The sequence below is a fragment of the Ovis aries genome, chromosome 2 (genome assembly GCF_016772045.2).
Source record: "Ovis aries strain OAR_USU_Benz2616 breed Rambouillet chromosome 2, ARS-UI_Ramb_v3.0, whole genome shotgun sequence".
NCBI lineage: Eukaryota > Metazoa > Chordata > Mammalia > Artiodactyla > Bovidae > Ovis > Ovis aries.
In genome coordinates this window covers 22811434-22825411 of record NC_056055.1, presented here as the reverse complement: position 1 = coordinate 22825411, position 13978 = coordinate 22811434, and the positions used below count along the sequence as shown (strand labels likewise).

General features: G+C 44.1%; 1 protein-coding gene across 6 annotated transcripts in view; it reads left to right on the top strand.

Moving 5' to 3' along the window:
- The window catches only part of LOC101123603 (F-box/WD repeat-containing protein 12), a 38332-nt gene extending 29369 nt beyond the window's left edge, over nucleotides 1-8963 (top strand). For 4 of the 6 annotated variants that reach the window (XM_027964170.3, XM_042242959.1, XM_027964171.2 and 1 more), the window contains 5 exons: nucleotides 1268-1426; nucleotides 2795-3005; nucleotides 4082-4260; nucleotides 4352-4479; nucleotides 8425-8963. In XM_027964170.3, the coding sequence (XP_027819971.2) occupies nucleotides 1268-1426; nucleotides 2795-3005; nucleotides 4082-4260; nucleotides 4352-4479; nucleotides 8425-8533 (786 nt within the window). In that variant the 3' untranslated portion in view covers nucleotides 8534-8963. Of the gene's footprint in view, nucleotides 1-1267; nucleotides 1427-2794; nucleotides 3006-4081; nucleotides 4261-4351; nucleotides 4480-6478 lie in introns of all 6 variants that reach the window. The other 2 variants (XM_060409009.1, XM_060409010.1) reach the window with 1 other exon arrangement.
- Nucleotides 8964-13978: the final 5015 nt, after the last annotated feature.

Sequence of the window (13978 nt, the reverse complement as noted above, 5' to 3'; positions counted from 1 at the left end):
CAGGCAAGAATACTGGAGTGGGTTGCCACTTCCTATTCCAGAAGATCTTCCCAACCCAGGGATCACACCCAAGTCTCTTGTGTCTCCTGCATTGGCAAATGGATTCTTTACCCCTGCCCCACCTGGGAAGCCCTTACTTGGCTGCACCGAATCTTAGTTATGGCACTGCAGATCTTTAGTTGCAGCATGTGGACTCCTAGAGGGATGTGGGATCTAGTTCCCTGAACAGGGATTAAACCCAGGCCCTCTGCATTGGGAATGGGGATTCTTAGCCACTGGACCACCAAGGAAGCCCCGGGTTTCTTTACCTGAACACTTTTTCTCCTTTTTCCTTATTTAGGCCTCTCACCTGTTTTATTTGTTGTCTTTACGCCTTTACTCCCATGACAGTCAGTGAGTTATTCTGTTTTGATCCTCCTCACTTTTTAAAGATGTATTATTTCCAGCTTTTTGAGAACATAAAATATTTACACCCTGTTCGTCTCTTGTGTCTGCCTTTTTTTTAATTAGCTCTTTGATTTATGGTTTAATGTATCTCATAACCACACTAGTTCTTTCGGTGGCATTTTCGTTGGATCTTGTGATTTGATGAAGCCCATCCCCTGGTCAGGTCCCGAGGACGGGCCCACGATGCAGGTCCTGCCTTAGCATTGTGTTCTGTAGTCGGGGGGCTTGAAGAGTGGCCTGGCTGGACACTGCATCCCTGGCTCATGCTTTCCTTGAATTTTTTGGAGATACTATGCCACAGTGTTTCTGTTGGAGAAGTCTACTGCCACCCTTACTTCTCTTGTTAGATACTGGAGTTTTAAACATCAAAGGCCTAAAGGATTTTTTGAAAGATTTAAAGCCTAGTAGTTAGTTGTATTGTGATGTGTCTGTGGTGACCATCCCAGCTCAACTTCCCCAGGATTTATTTCCAGAAAGTTTTATTGCACTTGAATTTTGTTTTTTTGACTGCGCCACGTGTTTGTGGCAGCACATGGACTCAGTAGTTTCGGCGCTCAGGCGTAGTTGCTCAGGGGCGTGTGGGATCATAGTTCCCCAGTCAGGGTTCAAACCCACATTCCCTGCAAATTGGAAGGGGGATTCTTTACCATGGACCACCAGGGAAGTCCTTGTACATGGATTTTCCGTGTTAGTCTGTTAATTATTTGACTTTTCTTCTGTAGGAACTTCCTCTCTGTGTTTCTTAGACCTTTGCTTATCTCCTTGGACACTTTCTGATTCTTTTTGGCTCTTGATCCCATTTTTGTTCTGTCGCTTGCAGGCCGCCTGTGCTGAAGGGGCGCTCTACACACTTACGGTGCCCTGGCTGCAGCTGCTCTCCAGAGTCAACGTGTTTCCCGGCAACCCCACCAGTCTCCTCTGCTCACCTGACCGGCAGTGGGTGTTAGCGTCCACCCAGAACTCAGACCTGAGCCCGGAGGTCAGTGGTGGGCTGTGTCCCTTGCCTCAGGGGTCTGGCTTTGTGCACAAGGGTGGTGGGTCCTGTGCCCTAGGCTTTTGGGGTGCATCTGGTGGGGGCAGCTTCTCATGTAGGACCAAACCCCACAGCCTGCATGGGTGATGCCGAGTCATCTGTGACCTTTCACAGCAATGACTGCCTTCTCAGGGCCACCAGCTGAGCTGAGACATGGCAGCCTCACCCAGGAGCCTCTGTTCTTTCCAGGCTCCCGTGTTCCCCACAGGCTGGAGGGGGTCAGCTACCTTACTAGAGATGACAGAATTCAGTTTTGAGAAGGTTTGGGACTTCCTGGTGGAAATGCTCATGAGGTATTGGTGGCCTGAGAACAGGCTTCAACAAGAGTAAGGAAGATAGTGTCTGGGCGAGCATGGAGGAGATGCTGACAGTGTGGGGACGGTATCCATTACCTGGAGGCCCATACACAGCTTGCCTGTGAGAATGGTTGCCTCTGCCAGTGGTTCATGGGCTCAGAGATGCTCAGGCTGAGTGCCAGGGTGTGAATTGGAAAAGTGTGTGGGTGTGCAGGCGCACCCATGAGCTCTATCGTTCCAGTTGTGTCCAACTCTGACGCCATGGATTGTAGCTGGCTAGGCTCCTCTGTTCATGGGATTTCCCAGGCAAGAATACTCGAGTGGGTTGTCATTTCCTACTCCAGAGGATTTACCCAACCCAGGGATCAAACCTGCATCTTCTGTGTCTCCTGCATTGGCAGGTGGATTCTTTACCACTGAGCCACCCGGAAAGCCTGAATTAGAAAATTAGACCAGAGTAAAAAGCAGGCAGCTGAAGCGGGTCTTGAGACATACTAGAGTCGGCGAGCAAGGAAGGACAGAAAAAGAGAAGCAGTGGCCAAGCTGGACAGAACTGGCAGTGCCAGGACCTGAGAGTCAGGGGAGGCCAGGGGTCAGGAAGGGCAGCCAAAGGAGAGAGGCCATAGGATTGGTGGGCAGCCTCAGATCACTTCCAGGGACCAAGAAGGGGGTTGGAGGCAGACTGCAAGAAGATAGGAAAGGAATATGGAGGAAGACATTGGAGGCAGAAGCAAGATGGTGACAGGCGCTCAGGAAAAGAAAATCCATTTATTTGATTCACCCTTTATGCTGACCTCACTGGGACTGGTGTGCCAAGATCTTTCCAGCAGGGCCAGACATGGGGCGGGGTTAACCTCTTTTCCCTGGTAAGGGCGTTTGAGAAAGGCGGGTCCACATGAGGCACCCTGTGAGACCCAGTACAGTCACGGTGGATGTGGTCTAGTGGGGGCTTTCGGAGTGCTCCTGGTTGGAGAAGGCCTCGCTCACCGGCGATGAGACGTGCTGTGCTGTTTCCCAGGTGTTCTACACTCAATCCTTGCTGTGCCGGTCGGAAGATGAGACTCCTGCCTCCACCACTCTCCCCATCTGGCTGACATCCAGAGCCTGCTGGGCCCCCGACAAGGCAGCCAGGCTGATGGTGATGCACAGAAATGACAACGGCATGCAGTTGGTCATCACCACCTACGAGCTAGGGACCAGGAAGTCCAGGGATAGAGTGGAGATTCTTGGTAAGGATCCCCATGTCACCACCACTACCTTACAGTGCTTCCTCACGTTTCCTTTGGGGCCCTTTTTCTTTCCTCTCAGTGCATCGTAGTGACCCACAGATGGTTTCTAGTGCTGTTGTGTGCTGGTGGAGTGGGTGAACACTTTGCTGTGTGTTGGGGCCCTCTGCATGGCAGTGGGACTCAGAGGTTAACTGCTGTCCACTCTTCTCCCTTCTCTGCGTCCGTTCATCCCCACCTCTCCTTTTACAGCTGTGTCAGAGTCACCACTCTCAGCACTGAGTGCACACAGAGAGTCACCACTCTCAGCACTGAGTGTACACAGAGATGAATAAAAGCCACAACTATCTCTTCCCTAAGGAGCTCCTAGTCCAGTAGGAAAATAAGACCCACATTTTTGTCCTTTCCTGTCTCCTCTGTTTTCCAAACCCCACATCACCCTGATAGGCCTTTTCTTTGTTCCTTAGCATTTTTTCCTTTGTATTATATTCATTTGTTTTCCTATCATCATTTGACCATAAATTTTACTCTGAGCTTCCTGGCAGCCGAGGAAAAAAAGGGAAACAGGATGTGTAATATAATCCCTTGTCTGATACGAGAAAACGCATGAACTCTTCAAAAGAGGTAATTTTGTTTTCCTGGTGCTAACTAAATTCCATAAGGAAATGATCGAATTAATTTTTTTTTTTTTTAACAAGGAATGCTGTACAGTATAAAAGAATCTTCAACAGTAGTTTTCAGCAGATATCATAAACATCATAGTTCTCATGTGGTCATGTCTTACATCCCCCTGTCGTAGATGGGGAAGGGTAGAAAGCAGGGTGGAAGCCTCACCCCTGGATAGTACCATGGGCCAGATACTGTCACTTCCATGTGCGTATCACCTTGAACCTCACCAGCGTTTGACAGCTGATGACCAGTAGACTAGGGGAGTAAATGCATGGGTCAGACTGATTGCAGATGCAACACAAAGCCGTTGCTCTTTTCATTATTCCACATCCTCGTAGGTGAGGCATGTCTATTCCAGACCCCCAGCTGCTACTAGGACATGACAATCTGTGTGCCTTTATTTCAAAAAGTACGACAGATTGCGAGCTTCCTGCTGCCAGACACCATGATGCCTCCTCACCTCATGAAGGGCCACGGCTCCCAGGTGATCCTGCTGGTGTCCGGCTCAGAGCTGGTGCTCTTCACCATTCACGGCCTGCAGCTGGTGGCCTTTCAGGACCACCAGAGGCCCATCACGTCCATGTGGGTGGTGAGTGTGGCCCCTTGCCCGCCTGCTGCCAGCCTCATAGCTCCGTGCCTTAGAGCCCACATCCCTGCCTCACTTGGTTTTTCATTTCAAGGACCAGACTCGAGTCATCACCTCTTCGTTTGACCTCTCCCTGCGAGTCTACATGTGGAACAAGGAAAATAAATTTCCTGTCCTCAAGAGCTGCTATCATTTGCTTGGTGGGTCCCACAGATGGGCCAGGTAATTGCTTCTGACTTTTTAAATGTTACCTACACAATGGCCTCTCCTGGCCTCCCAGCAAGAGGATACCATTGGCAAGAATGAGAATGGGATTTGGGGTCTTAGCCCAGCCTACCCCTCCCTATGTGGGGACCTGAGGCAAGTCACTGTTCATATTTATCCTTTGGTTTTAAAAAAGACGCTACACTATGCATCATGTGCTTATCTCCTTTAATATACAAAGCCACCACCTGCAGTTAGCATCACCTACATTTCCCAGATGAAATCAGCCACGTGGGTTTTGCCCAAAGGCCCATGGGGATGCATAGTGAAGCCGGGGTCAGCCTGGATGCAGCCCTTAGCCCACCTCTGTAACCTGTACAATGCCAGGTCCATTTACCAAACCTAGGTGGCCATAGGGGCAAGACTATAACAGTTGAAAAGAATGTGATTTTTGTGCTCTGGTTTACAATTAGAATTGGGGATGCTGTGCTTAGTCGCTCAGTTGTGTCTGACTCTTTGCAACCCCATGGACTGTAGCCCACCAGGCTCCTCTGTCCCTGGGGATTCTCCAGGCAAGAATACTGGAGTGGGTTGCCGTGCCTTCTCCAGGGGATCTTTCAACCCAGGGATCAAATCCAGGTCTCCCGCATTGCAGGTGAACTCTTCACTGCCTGAGCCACCAGGGAAGCCCAAGAATACTAGAGTGGGTAGCCTATCCCTTCCCCAGGGGATCTTCCAGACCCAGGAATGGAACCGGGGTCTCCTGCATTGCAGGTGGATTCTTCACCAGCTGACCTACCAGGGCAGCCCAGAATTGGGGGCTGACATGTTTTTTCTTATCAGAGTAAGTCCTGCAAAGTAAGGACAGGGCTTCCAGATTGTCTGTTTCACTGGGTTACTTAAGGTAACACCTCCTACTTCATAACCATCAGTTACTTGTCATGAGTTACGGGATTAATTCAGCCTCTTGTAGCAAACATCTTACAGTGTTAATTAAAAAAAATACAATGCCCCAAACTAAATAATTTTACCATTAAGGATTTCTATAACAAACCTGCTTCCCTAGTAGCTCAGATGGTAAAGCTCTGCCTGCAATGCAGGAGACCCAGGTTTGATCCCTGGGTCAGGAAGATCACCCCTGGAGAAGGAAATGGCAACTCACTCCAGTATAACAAACCTACCTAGTTGCTGAGTTTGAGAGCCGTAACATTCCATCTCCACACTGCAGGCCATGAGGGGCTGTATATTTCCTACTCAAGACCCTAACATGTTGCTATCTACCCTCCCCTGTGCTCAGGGGAGGTGGCCTTGCTCTGTTCTGTCTGTCATCCACTCATGACTCCTCAGTAATGATTTTTTTCCTCCAGTGGCAGGAGACGTGTGTGTGAACAAACACTTGTTGCCACTGGAAGGAGGCCACTGAAGAGCTTGCCAGCGATGCTGGTCTCCCAAGATGTGCTTTTTTTTTTCCTTTCCTTTTTTATATGTGTCTTTAAAGAATTCCCTGTATCATTACCGAATGGTTAGAACATCTTTTCACTTAAATAACACTGTTGTCAGCTTAGTCAGCAAGTAGCACTTCTAGAAACTTCTTTTTTACATGTTTTTAAACACTGCTCTACATGCATCACACAAAGCAGAACACGTTTATTCACTGAAATATTCACTGTGCACGATCAGACACTCATTTTTTTAATTACTGTTTGTTTGCTTACCTCTGCTGGGTCTTCATTGCTGCACGCTGGCTTTATCCAGTTGCGGTGGCTTCTCGTTGCAGAGCTCAGGCTCTAGAGTATGGGCTTAGTAATTGTGGCGCACGGGCTTTGTTGCCCTGTGGCATGTTGGATCTTCCTGGACCAGGGATCAAACGTGTCCCCTATATTGTTGGCAGGCATATTCTTAACCACTGAGCCACCAGGGAAGTTCCAGAAACTTCTGTTTTATATGTGTTTTTAAACTGTGCTATTCTGAGGCTTCCCTGGTGGCTCAGATGGTAAAGAATTCATCTGCATTACAGGATACCCAGATTCAATTCTTGGATCAGGAAGATTCCCTGGAGAAGGGAATGATTATTCTTGCCTGGAGGATTCCATGGATAGAGGACCTTGGCGGGCTACAGTCCATGAGGTCACAAGAGTAAGACACGACTGAGTGACTGACATACCCATTTTATAGGATGGTAAACCATTCACTGAAATGACATTTTCTCAATGAGCAGAGCACACTTAGTAACATAAATGTGCTTTAATCAGAACCCTGGAATGTATTACAACCTTGAATTTTGCTCTTTGCTAATTCATAACAGATTCCTCAGAAATCATTGGTTAATGCAAGTGGTAATTTCCCTTTGAGGGCTTCATTTGGCAATGATAAACCCAGCAACCTAGCTCCGTGCTGATCCCCACAGGATGGGCAGCTATGGACTGCATTTCATCTATCTTCATTACTTTTTAGGAGCTTTTCAGTTTCCTAAAATGTTATAATGTGTAAACACATATTCTGATTCTCCAAAGAAAATGGGTATGTTAAATATAAATTTAATAGCAAACCTAGCAGCATACCCGTAGGAGAAATAAAACATGTCTACAAAGACTCGTACTTGAATGTTCTTAGCAGATTTATTCAGAAAACCCTAAAGGTGCAAACAGTGGAGATACCCATCAACTGGTAAATGGATAAATCCACTGTGGTGCATCCATACAGGGGAATGTTATTCAGCCATAAAGAGGAATGGCATATGACATACATGTGGGTGAACTGCCAACATATTGTGCTGGTGAAAGAAGCCAAATATGTAAGGTCACATATTGAATGATTCCTTTAATATGGTACATATAGAAAAGGCAGGTCTATAGGAACAGAAGGTTAATTACTGCTGCCCAGGGTTGAGTGTAGGATGAGATTTACTGCAGATGGCTACAACAGATCTTTTTGGGCCAATGGAAATGTTCTTAAAACTGGGTTTTAGTGATAGTTACAGAGTTCTGCAAATTTACTAAAGATGAGTTGAGGGGGTGGGGGAAGATGAAGAGGCAGTCTATAAAGAGGAAAAGAAAGAAGATAGGTGCTAGTTTAACCTTATTTGCAAACAAACCAAGGAGACTGCTGACTGACTGCTAGTTTCAGGGAGCAGTTGTTGCCCTGCTCAGCCCCATGCAGACCAGCCAGTCCTGCAATTTTCCAACCCAATCCTGCAGTTTTCTGACACAGTCTGCAAACTGCCACATTCCACTCTTGTTATTAATCTCTTTGTTTTTGTTTGCACAAGATGCATTTTTTAAAATTAATTTATTTTAATTGGAGGCTAATTCCTTTACAGTATTGTAGTGGTTTATTAATCTCTTAAGTTGAGTAATCAGCATGGGATTTACTCTAAGCTGAAAGGTAGTTCATGAAAGCCAAAGCTTGTTTCAGAAGCAGTCTGTATAGACAAAAACTGGGCTTCTGTGAGAAACTCAGCAAGTTCCTTCTGTGTGTGTTTGTTGGTTAGTTCTTTTTTTTGTTTGTTGGTTTGGTTCTCTACTTCTTTAGTGCAACAGAGCAGCATTGTGTTTTTGTGGAAACTGAAGGCCCCATTGGCTCCTGCAGTTACATCTCCTTTACTGAGACTGGTTAGGAATTGATAGTAATTCTAAATTCTGGAGAAATGACTCTGACCTGCCCAGATTGGATGAGGTACCCCCAACTCCTGTATCAGGAGAAGTTTCTAAGTAGCTGGAATCATTGTGATTCAGGCAGCTACTATCAGGAGGACCTCAAACTGATCACACTCAAGAATGTGATGATTTTTGCTACTTGATACAAATGAACGCAGGTCCTCAAGTCAAAGCCCAGTATACTCAGAGATGGGGTGGACTGGGTGGAGAACATACAAGGTTAAGCTCCATCTTTGTGTAAAAGCTTTGTGACTTAAACGTTTGTCCTTTTCCAAAGTTAACATACAGCATGTCCCTTCCTTCACAGTGGATTCACTCATGTGGAGAGTGACAGTATGAGCATTGTAGGCGTGGAAGCCAGAAACATCGGAACTAGTATTCTGAGGTCATATTACTTCCAAGTGCAGTGTGGCTAAGAGGACTGCATCAGCTGGTGATTGTCACCACAGTTGGTGAGGGGCTTGTCTGCATACAGAGACTAAAGTAATTATTGTATCGACATCGGGAAAAGAAGGAATGATTCTCAAATACCTACTGTGGGCCACACAAGTGTGTGAGGTGACTTTATTTTTAAATCCTCAGCAGAAGCCAATGAAGTGTAGATATTACTGTCTGTATTTTTCGAACAAGTTGAAATGTAGTGGAAGAGTAGTAACCCACTGTTAGTCCATTTTCCAGCTATCAAACAAACTGTCCAAGGTTATTCAAATAGTAAGTAGCCAAGAAGAATGAATGTAAGACCTTGGGTGCTAGAAAACCCAGGTTTAAAGTACTCAGATTGTAATATAATTGTTTTTTGTTGTCCAAATATGTAATTAATGAAGTAAATTTTTTTTTATCTTCGTAGTCTGTGTTACGTGCTTTAGACACACATTAATAAATAGCTCTGGATGTCCTACAGATGTTCTGTGGCACAACATTGCATGGCTGCAGGGCATCATTCTGTGCCTTGTGACAATGATGCCTCTGGAGTTGGTCCACTTGGAAGCCCTGACTGGGTTAGCGGGTCTGTCTTTAGAGTTCTTAATTGCAGGCAATAGGAACAGCAGGCTGGATCACTAACACCAAAAAAGGAATTTATTAGAAAGAGTAGCATAGAGGGGCAGTGTGCAGGCTTGAGAAGTAGGCCTGACACCATGGGAAGCTGGCAGCAGGTGACAACCAGGGCCGGCTCCAGCAAGGCCTGGCTCCCTAGCTCTGCTGCTCATATCCCTGTTTCCCCTCTGGCTCCACCACATCTCTGCCACCATGCTCCCATTGCTGTCACTGAACAGGCATCACTGCCATTATCTGAAAACTTCCTTAAGGAAGTGTGACTCTTTGAGACTCAGTGGAGTGTGCGTATGGGATTTACTGGCCTGGGTCACACACCCACACCATCAAGTTGAGGATGGGAGAGTCTGGCCCATTCAGCTTTAATAGTAGGTACTCACAACCAAGATTCATACAGTGAAAAACTCCTCAAAAATAGAAAATAAAGATTAAAACGTTCTCTACTACATTCTGCTGTTGTGGCTGGCTAGTACCCAATATACCCTACTTCCTATATTTGCCTTTTAACAATAGTTTTTTTGCCTAACACAGCACCTGTATACTATGTAGCCAAGACCACATGCAGTCATTTCACCCAGAGGAGAAAATCTAAGGTTTTTCTCTCTCTTTTTTAATCTTAAGGTTTATTTTGGAGTTATTTTAAATTTACAGAACATTCGCAGAGATAGTACAGAGGGTTCCCATATGCCCTTTACCCAGCTTCCGTAATGCATTAAATCTTGCATAACTGGTACACTTAAAAACCCAAGGTCTTTGTTAGCTGTGGGAACCGGTTTCAAGTCAGAACTCTTAGGGATGTGAATCTCTCTTTTAGTTCTATCACAATTTTTCTTGATGTTCCAAAACTCATAAACTAAGTACTAATGCATTGTATATGCAGCAGTGGGGAAAGGGGAAGGAGATGAGAAATTAACTGAAATAAATACACATACACACACACATGCGACACAGCAGGAAAGGAAATAGCTGTTCAGAGATGAAGGGAAAACCAGATAAATTGAGATATAGGAAGGTTTTCTGAAGACAAAGGGAAAGGGGTTGGGGTGTTGGCAAGAGATTGGAGATCAGACAAGGGAACTCTTTAGTGTGTGGATCCACCTAAGAAACTTGGACACGTGATGACTAGGAAAGCAGTCCTGGTCATTTCTTAGGGGAGGCCAGCTAATCAGATCCAGGCACTCTGTCCTCAGCTGCTACATTAGGTATCATGTCTGGGAATGGCAGCCCTACCCAAGAACAAATGCAGTTCTAGGGGTCCCTGCTTTGGTTGTGTGTAGGAGGTTTGTAAGGGGCTCTATGGGAACTTAGGGAGCTCTGGGGATTTCTATGGGTCTTGACAAGGGTAGGTCCTGAGTCTGGCAGATGGGCTTTTGTCAGGAAAACATGGTCTACTGGGGTGTGGTGCCATGGCCCCAGGAATAGGCACTTAGTATGTCATGCTCTAAAGTCCTTTAAGTCCAAGTCCTGAAGGCTTGTTTTACAAGGTGCAATGGGCACTGTTCCAGTTAAGGAGCGTAACTGGTCCTCGAATCCTACAGAAGCATCCACATCTCTGTGAGACCTTCCATTAACTCCTGGTGTAGGCATATGTATTCTCTCTTAATTTTTTAAAAATTTCCCTAGTCATTGGCTACAGGTCAAGTCTTAACAAACTACAAAATACTGACTGCTAACTGTGTATTCTTGTCTATAGTCACACTGTCAGTCATAAAGATCCCTAGTCATTGACTACAAGTCAAGTCTTAAACTGCATAATGCTAATTGCTAAGCATATATTTTCGCTATAGTCACATTATTGGTCATTGGTTCAAAGCACACACTATATCTTGTATTGGAAGATTGTATCCAAACCTCACTAAGTATTGTCTCCCTTGCCAGCACCTTAGCTGAGCCTTCAGTAGGCGATCCCATATTGTATCAGGCCAGTTACTTCTGGATGATGGATACATGACAAGATCAACGCATTACACAGTCATGAGCTCATCGTCGCCCCTCTGGTGTAAAATGGGTCCTTTGTTGTGAGGCAGTGTTGTACAGGATGTCTGGATAAGGCATTTAGCAAGTTTGGGAGATGATGCTGACAGAACTGTGGGCAATTATGACAAAGTAGGCAAGAATATACAATGGGGAACAGACAGTGTCTTCAATAATTGGTGTTGGGTAAACTGGACAGTCTCATGCCAAAGAAACGACTACTTTCCCACATCACTAAAAACCTCAAAATGGATGAAAGCTTAAGTCTAAGACTTGAAAACATAAAACTTCTAGAAAAGCGTAGTACCTTCTTTGACATTGGTCTTGGCAATATTTTTTTAAATGTGTCTTTAGGCAAGAGAAAAGCAAAAATAAACAAACAGGACTACATCAAACCAAAAAGCTTTTGTACCACAAAGGAAACTTAACAAAATGAAAAACAGCATGCTGAATGGGAGAGGCATTTACTTGCAAATAATACAACAGATAAGGGGTTAATATCCAAAATACACAAAGAACTCATAGAACTCAACACCAGAAGGACTAACAGTCCCACCAAGGATCTGAATATAAACATTTTTTCCAAAGATACAGATACATATGACTAAGACATGAAAAGATGCTCAACATAAAAAAGCTCCCATTAGTAAACATCAGGGGAATGCAACTGAAAATCAGAATGAGATAACACCTCACACATGTCAGAATAGCTATTACAAAAAGATAAGAAATAAGTGTTAGTGAGGATATGGAGAAAACCCTTGTGCACTGTTGGTGGTACAAGTTGGTTCAAGCATTATGGAAAACAGTATGGAGAGTCCTTAAAAGTAGAACTACCATCAGTTCAGTTGCTCAGTCGTGTCCAACTCTCTGTGACCCCATGAACCGCAGCACACCAGGCCTCCCTGTCCATCACCAACTCCCAGAGTTCACCAAAACTCATGTCCATCGAGTCAGTGATGCCATCCAGCCATCTCATCCTCTGTCATCCCCTTCTCCTGCCCCCCAATCCCTCCCAGCATCAGGGTCTTTTCCAATGAGTCAACTCTTCGCATGAGGTGGCCAAAGTATTGGAGTTTCAGCCTCAGCATCAGTCCTTCCAATGAACACCCAGGACTGATCTCCTTTAGGATGGACTGGTTGGATCTCCTTGCAGTCCAAGGAACTCTCAAGAGTCTTCTCCAGCACCACAGTTCAAAAGCATCAATTCTTGTGCTCAGGTTTCTTCACAGTCCAACTCTCACATCCATACATGATCACTGGAAAACCATAGCCTTGACTAGATGGACCTTTGTTGGCAAAGTAATGTCTTGGCTTTTTAATATGCTATCTAGGTGATCCAGCAATTCCACTTTGCATATTTTTTAAAAGGAAAAAAACACTGATTAGAAAAGATGTATGCATTCCTATGTTTATTGCAGCATTACTTACAATGGGCAACATATGGAAACCACCTGAATGTCCAGCAATAGATGAATGGATGAAGATGTGGCATATTATACATAGTGGAATATTAGCCATAAAAAGAAAAATCTTATATGATTTCAGTGTGACAGCATGAATGATCCTAGAGGTTATTATGCTAAGTGAAATAAGTCAGAAAAATGAAGTGTGATTTTAACTTATATGTGGAATCTAAAAAAACAGCAAGTGAAAAAAGGAAGACAGTAGATACAGAGAAGAAATAGTGATTTCCATAAGGGAGGGAGTGGTGGGTTGAATGCAATAGATGGAGAGTAAGAGGTACAGACTTCCAGTTACAATATAAATGAGTCATGAGGATGAAATATACAACATGTGGAATATACTCAGTAATACTGTAATATCTTTGTATGGTGACAGATAACTAGACTTACCATCGTAAACATTTTGTAATGTATAGAAATACTGAATCACTATGTTGTGCCCCTAGAATTAACAAAGTATTACAGGTCAATTATGCTTCAGTTAAAAAAAAAAAAAAACAGTTCTTTGAAAAGATCAGTAGAATTGATAAGCCTCTAGTCAAGCTAACTGAAAGAAAATACAAATTAGTAAGATCCAAAATACAATAGGGACATTACTACAGATCCCATGGATATTAGAAGGATAATCAGGAAATACTATGAACAACCATATGTCCACCAATTTGGTAACCTAGATTAAATGGAGTAATTTCTTAAAAAATACATCTGCCAAAACTTAAGAAGAAAAAGACTGAATAGGCCTGTATCTAATAAGGAAATTGAATCAATAATTTAAAACCTTTCAGAACAGCAGCAGGCCCAGATAGGTTCACTGGTGAATTAAAACATTTAAGGAAGAAGTTATGCCAATTCTATACAATCTCTTCCAGAAGATAAGATGCAGAAGGAAACCTCCTAACTCTTTATTTGAGGCCAGCATTATTCTAAAACCAAAACCAGATAGTCTTTAAAACTATAGAGCAGTCTCTCTCATAAATATAAATGCAAAAGTTCTCAACAAAATATTAGCAAATCAAAACGAAAATGTATGCAAAGAAGTTATTCCAGGTATGCAAGTTTGGTTTACCATCTGGAAATCCATTAATGTACCACATCAACAGGCTAACAAAGAAAAATCACGTGATTATATCAATAGATACAGAAAAAGTGTTTGACAAAATCCATCACTCATTTTTTATAAAATTAGTAAACTAGGCATAGAGGGGAACTCTCAACTTGATAACATCTACAGCTGATATCATAATGGTAAGAAACTAGAAGCTTTTCCACTAAGAGCAGGAACAAGGCCAATGTCCTCTCACCATTCCTTTTCAGCGTCATAGTAGAAGATCTAGGTAATGTGGTAACAACAAAAAAGGGAAATAAAAG